The sequence below is a fragment of the Papaver somniferum genome, chromosome 1 (genome assembly GCF_003573695.1).
Source record: "Papaver somniferum cultivar HN1 chromosome 1, ASM357369v1, whole genome shotgun sequence".
Lineage (NCBI taxonomy): Eukaryota > Viridiplantae > Streptophyta > Magnoliopsida > Ranunculales > Papaveraceae > Papaver > Papaver somniferum.
Window position 1 is genome coordinate 228,797,330 of NC_039358.1, and position 7,184 is coordinate 228,804,513.

The 7,184-nt window shown below is 34.5% G+C and overlaps 1 protein-coding gene across 1 annotated transcript; it reads right to left on the reverse strand.

The window, feature by feature from the left end:
* Positions 1 to 603: 603 nt before the first annotated feature.
* LOC113271599 lies at positions 604 to 1,866 on the reverse strand. The gene has a single exon (XM_026521498.1). It carries the CDS (start codon positions 1,864 to 1,866, stop codon positions 604 to 606), a length of 1,263 nt encoding a protein of 420 aa, XP_026377283.1.
* Between the last annotated feature and the right edge of the window lie 5,318 nt (positions 1,867 to 7,184).

The window sequence follows — 7,184 nt, forward strand, 5'->3', positions numbered from 1 at the left end:
AGATTTGCGTACATCAATTCTTTGGCAAGTCTTTTTCACTTTTCTTGCCTATCCTTCAAGAGATAGTAGAGTTGGCAACACACTTTACTGGATACACGTCCCTTGTGGAAACAATTCCAATATATGATACACGGGCCTAGCCCCTTGCTAGGCCCGTCCCTGGTGACAAAAGAGAAGGGGATTGCATAGAATTCGTTTTTCTAAGTTTAAGCTAGCATGGTTTTAGTACCATGGCTATAATGTTAGTGAGTTTACTCTTATTATTGTTGGCTCTTTTGTTTTCTTTGTAGTTCATATAATGTGCATGCAGCCGCCAAACAAGATGCAGTGATAGGCCCTGCACTTAGCTTGATGCCTTGATCGATCTTCTAAAGAAGCCAGCACTATTCCGATTGTACTTTTAAGAGCAAAACCAAGATAATTCAAAAGCTGATTTTAATCTATAGTTTGTTTACCAGAAATGGAAAAAAAAAAGAAAAAGAAAGAAAGAAAAAACAATTAATTATAAACAGAATTCTGCGACACCTTCTACTGAAACAAAAAACTATTCCGTGAAAACCATATTTTTGTTTTGGCCTGCCTATTCCCGATTTGGTTGCCGAATTAGTTTCCCATACTCATCATACCTTTAATATCCCATGATTCATTCAATCTCCAATCACAATCCCATGATTCATCCGTACTCCAATCACAGTCCGATACATTCAGTGATCCCATATTCTCTATCGCCGCATTCACATCGACACTTGAAGGAGTCAATTGGCTAAAATCAGAATTCTCGTCCAGAAAAGCTTGAACCATGTTATTTGAAAAACCATTAACCAATTTCACACCTTTCAGTTGACTCGAAACTGGAGTTGAGTTAGACTCACGCAGGTTCCAAAATACAATCTCAGGGACATTCATGTATCCATTTTCTCTGAAGTTATTCTGTATCACCTGATAATCCGTCTCCCAATTCTTAGCTGCGTCACTGCCAGACAGATGATTGTAGGTATGAGGACAATATCCTGAATTAGCTTCATGGAATTCCATATCGCTGAACACAAAAAGCCTCTTTATCATCTCATCTTCCTTCAAGTTGCCATCAACTGCCGCATGCAATATTTGGTCGAAAACACTCTTGAAATCAGGTGGAAACCCACAGTCCATTCTTCTAATGAACTCTGTCTTAGATCTCAAAGTTTCACCTTCAATCTTTTTCAGTTCAGGATTTTGTTTAAAGGTGATAAGTTTTCCTTTCCATGGTTCATGGCTCATCTCTGATATTAGCAAACCAAGAGCCACAGAGACATCCATTGGCGTTCCGGTCATACTCCCCGACACATCAGCAATTGCAAGACCGTCTTTAAGTTTACTAATTCTCGACAAGTCTTCCACCATTCGCTTCCATTGAAGCTCAGCGACGCTGCAATCATTTTCTTCTTCAAATCTTAAAGACTGAATGATCTGGTAAGGTAATAAGGCTCCAGAAGCAATCTTATACTTCTTATTTTCATCCAAATCATGACAGAGATTCCAGCCTTCACTGTCGCTAGCATCATCCACAGGTAATTTATTTTCCACTAGCTTTTGCAGATTTGATAGCTTTGAAACTAGATGAGAACCCACAGATACTGTCTGATCCTCTTCTTGGGATTTCTTTAATTCTGCTAACTTTGATTTGACTTCATCCATGAACTCAGTCCTCTCATTCCTACCAAGATTAATTTCTTGGTTCACTTTTTCTTCTAGTTTATCGAATCGGTTACTTAGTCCCTCCACCTTATCGTTCATCAAAAGAACAGAATCAATCAGGTTCTCCAGCAGAGTCTCTAAATTAGTATTCTTCCCAGCCCAACTTGACATACCACCACCACCACCCATTATTTCTTCTTTCAAAAATTAAAAGCGAAAGAAGAATAACACAAAAAGAAGGAAGCAAAAGTATGAATTCAACTAAATTGTTTAGCGAAAGGTAAGATGTCTTTAATCTTTAACAAAACTTAATAGACTGTACGTATTTATAGGCTCGCGCCAGGACTACTAGAAGCATTCCTAAAATCACTAGAATTCTAAATAAAGGACATAATAAGATAAGGAAACAAATAAGACTTCTAAACTAAGGCTAATGGCCAACTTCTAAATAAGAATAATAGGTAATGTGATAGACTTCCAAGCTCGTTGGTTTGGTAGTTGAACAGTTGATGCATGCATGACCTGAATTACCAGTTCAATTAGTAGATTTTGGATTAGTTTTTTATTAGATTGATTATACGTACCTATTTTTCTTGTCATACTCGTGTGGCTGCTTTGCAAGTTTCTTGGTTTGTAACAAAAAAAAGCTCATACCGAAAGGCCAGCAAGAAGATTTCGGACATCCTTTAAGAGAAATACAAAAATAAATAAAAATCTGATTATATCCCTCCGTTTCAAAAAGATAGTTGGTGTAACAGATGGAAATGACCTGCTATGAGATGTGAAAAATTGACCTGCTCTGTGCAGATTCGAAAGAACGGGTTTTTCTTTAATTTCGAGCAGAAGATAGACTTTTTTTAGGGTTTCGAGGGATTTTATTTTTTCTTCCATTTTGGAGAGAAAAACTGAAACTGTTTTATTTGATAAGATGCGAAAAGTTTGAGGATTGAGCGAACTTTAGGGGATTTTAGTGGGAATTTGATTTTCATGAAAATCTTAGAAGGAAATTTTGGTGCTAGATTTTGTAAACAAAGTTCTGGGTTAAGTTGCAGAGCTAGGAGATGAAGAAAAGTACGGGAATTTGGGATTTGGGTTTGGAGGAGATGGGTCGATGGTTTTTGGTTTTGTAGGCTTCTAAGAAAACACGTGGTCCACGGGAAATAACTTCTTTTCCTTTTCTAATTTCTATTGAGGATTGATAAACAGAGCCCGTAAACAAAGTCCATAAGAAAAAAATAGGAATTAGAAAATTAGAATAAACTTGGCCTCATAGATTCATGTATGACTTTATTTATTTATTTTTGACTTTGCTTTATTATGTATTTATATGTGACGTGTTTTACATAGTACATTTTCAAGAGCACATTTTTTATTTTTGTTTCTGAATTATGTTGCACGGGCGAGTTTCGGTTTTCATTAACCGAAAAAGATAACCGCAAATCATCCAATTGGAATTGAGTGCATTCGGAACCATAGTTAGAAAATATTGTTTAATCAATTATCGACGTATCTCTTTGAGGATTTCAATCTACTATGTCATTTGATTCGGGAAACCTGAAGTAAATTCACTTGCAAAACGGAAAATTGAAAGCTAACTGATGTTGATTGTAAATCGGAAAAGCTAGTTAATCTTGAGAGCAGAATTAAAATTACACTCAAGAGAAATTGAGTGTGTCCGGAACCTTGGCTAGCAAACCTTGTCTAATCAATTTTCAATTTATCTCTTCAGGGATTTTGATTCGCTAATTCATCTGGATCGGAAAAACTGAAACTAAGTCATTTATAAGTCGAAAAAATTCAAAGCTAACTTTCTTGATCGGAAATTGAAATTAAACAAAGCTAGCTAGAGTTGACCGCAAAATTAAAAATACATTCAACGGGTATTAAGTGTGTTCGGAACCATAGTTTACCAATCTCGCTTAATCAATTTTCGAGTTAAATCTTCTAGAATTTAAATATATCGATTCATCGGAATCGGAAAAACTGGAAGTAAATCCACTTGTAACCCGGAAAACTGTTAATTTTCTTGATCATGATCAGAAATTGAAAGTAAATTGTTCACAAAGCTCGTCTAATCAATCCTCGAGTTACGTCTTCTAGAATTTGAATATACTTCAACAAAATCATGAAAACGGGAAGTCAATCCACTTGTAACACCGAAATTTGTTCATCCTCTTGATCGTGATCAATTGATCATGATTGGAAATTGGAAGTAAAATGTTCACAAAGCTCGTTTAATCATTTCTCGAGTTATCTCTTCTATAATTTAAATATGCCGATTAATCGGAATCGGGAAAACTGGAAGAAAATCCACTTGTAACCCGGAAAACTGTTAATTTTCTTGATCGTTATCAGAAATTGAAAGTAAATTTTCACAAAGCTCGTCTAATCAATTCTCGAGTTATCTCTTCTAGAATTTGAATATACTTCAACGAAATCGTGAAAACTGGATGTAAATCCGCTTGTAACCCGGAAATTTGTTAATTTTCTTGATCGTGATCATAATTTGTAAGGAAATTGTTCACAAAGATCGTCTAATCAATTCTCGAGTTATCTCTTCTAGAATTTGAATACACTTCATCGGAATCGTGAAAACTGGAAGTAAATCCACTTGTAACCCGGAAATTTGTTAATTTTCTTGATCATTATCATAAATTGAAAGTAAATTGTTCACAAAGCTCGATTAATCAATTCTCGAGTTATCTCTTCACTAATCTAAATATACCGATTCATTGGAATCGTGAAAAATGAAAGTAAATCCACTTGTAACCCGAAAAATTGTTAATTTTCTTGATCATGATCAGAATTTGAGAGGAAATTGTTCACAAAGCTCGTATAGTCAGTTCTCGAGTTATCTCTTCTAAAATTTGAATATACCGATTCATCAGAATCGTGAAAACTGGAAGTAAATCCATTTGTAACCCTAAAAATTGTTAATTTTGATGATCATGATCAGAAATTGAAAATAAAATGTTCACAAAGCTCGTTTGATCAATTCTCGAGTTATCTCTTCTAGAATTTAAATATAATGATTCATCAGAATCGTGAAAAATGAAAGTAAATCTACTTGTAACCCGGAAAATTGTTAATTTTCTTTTTCATGATAAATTGATCATGATCAGAAATTGAAAGTAATTGTTTAGATCAATTCTCGAGTTATCTCTTCTAGAACTTGAATGTACCGATTCATTGGAATCGTGAAAAATGAAAGTAAGTCCATTCATAATCCGGAAAATTGTTAATTTTCTTGGTCGTGATCGGAAATTGAAAGTAAATTCACTCGAAACTTGATAGGAAAATTGAAAGCAAATAAAATTTAATTGGAGAATTTGAAGTAATATGCAACCTATATAACTGAATGTTCTGTATCTTATTCCCCATCACTTAAATTAACCTGCATATGTTCATTCAAAGTCTGAATTTCCTAATAATATTCCTTCCAATCAAACCTAAAATAAAGTAGGAAAAACATCAAATAAACAGTAGGGTTCAATATTAACTTTCACTACATGTTAGACGAGATCATCGCGTTCACAATCACTGTGATCACTATCACTGTCATCATCATCTCAAACGTGTTTATCAGCGTCAGTTGTACTTCTAATAACCTGTTCTCCTTCAATTTCTTTCCGAGTCCAGCTCATGAAGTCTTGGTCAGTTTCAGCTGCACTGGTTGCATATTATCTGTGCGGGTTAAAAAAATTCCTCAGGTTTGGTACAATAAAATATCAAATGCACTTCTGAAATTTTCTAAAAGCTAGAAACCAGACAGTCGCATTTCGAAAGATTTTAGCAAGTTCAAAATATTACACCAATAAAAGGAAAAAAGTAAATTCTGAATCTACTTGAATCCCCGAATTTACAGTTTCATATTCCTAATATTAAGGCTCCATTGAAACATAAAAGCAGGGAGAGATACTTGTTACCAATCTGAATGTATCTAAGTTTCACATAATTGATTGCACAGTTGTACAATAGTACTACATAATTGTGTTGCTCCTCATGTTCTTCATCTAACTCTTGAAATGTTTCTAGCGTGTTCCTAAGTTCTATGTTTAGAACTATCGTCGTTCTGTCAGTAACTATGGCATACTGTCAGCAACACTAACTTGGTGAAATTCATTGACCCATGAGTAGATTTGCTTGTAATGCAGGTGTCAGTGGATCTTTTTCGAGTATTCTTGAGTTCAACTTGGAAGATTTTAACAAGATAATGGATACAAATGTATCCGGTTCAGCGTTGATGATGAAAATTCCTTTTTCAGTCTGTTGTACTTCTATGCCAAGAAAGTATAACATTAAACCAAGATCTGTCATCTCAAACTCCTTCACCATATCCTCCCTGAATTCATTGATCATCTCAGAACTATTTACAGTAAAAATAAGATCATCTACATACAAACATAATATAATATGATTGCCAAGAGTATCGGCTTTCAAATATAAAGTATGCTCATGTGGACATCTTGTAAATCCTTTCTTAATGAAATGAGAATTTATTCTTGTATACCAATCTCTTGGTGCTTGTTTCAAAACATACAAAGCTTTATTTACCTTGTATACTTCATTCTCTTTCCCCTCCATAATGTAACCTGCTGGTTGTTCAATATAAACCTCTTCTTCCAAAACTCCATTCAAGAATGTTGAATTAACATCCATCTGAAATATCTTCCAATGATTTTGTGCAGCTAAAGCAATTATCATTCTTACTGTATCAAGTCTTGCAACTGGTGCAAATACTTCTAAGTAATCTACTCCTTGTCTTTGTCTATATCCCTTAGCAACTAACCTTGCTTTCAGTCTACCTATTTCACCATTTGACTTGTATTTTGTTTTATAAACCCATTTAACACCAATGGGTTTCTTCCCTGGTGGAAGTTTTGTTAATTCTTTCCATGTATCATTCTTCTCAATTGACTTCAGTTTTTCATTCATGGCTTGAATCCAACCTTGTTCTTTTGATGCTTCTTCGTAAGTTACAAGATCACAATCTCTAAACAATGCAAAGTTCACAACATCCTCATCAATGTCTTCATCATCTCTTGATATTACATAATCATTCAACCTAGCAGGTATAACATATTTTCTTCTTGGTATTGTAGTTTCTTGTTGTGGTACTGCTTCTGTTGTTGCTTCTTCATGATGTTCTTCAACATTTTCTTGAATATGCACTTCTTGTTCAACTACAATTGGAACTGTTCTGACAGCAACAGGTGGATCAACATTCCTTGTTGATCCAATATGTGGATCAACATTCCTTGTTGACCCAGAATTTGGATAAACATTGTTTGTTGACCCAGTATTCCAATTCCATTATGAATCTCTATCAAAGATCACATCTCTTCTTAAAATTACTTTTCTTGTTTCTGGATTAAACAACTTATATCCTTTGGTTACTGAGCTATAACCAACAAAAATACACTTTTCACTCTTGTCATTCAACTTCTTTCTAAGTTCTTTATGTACATGTGCATACGCAATGCACCCAAAAACTTTCAGATGTCTTA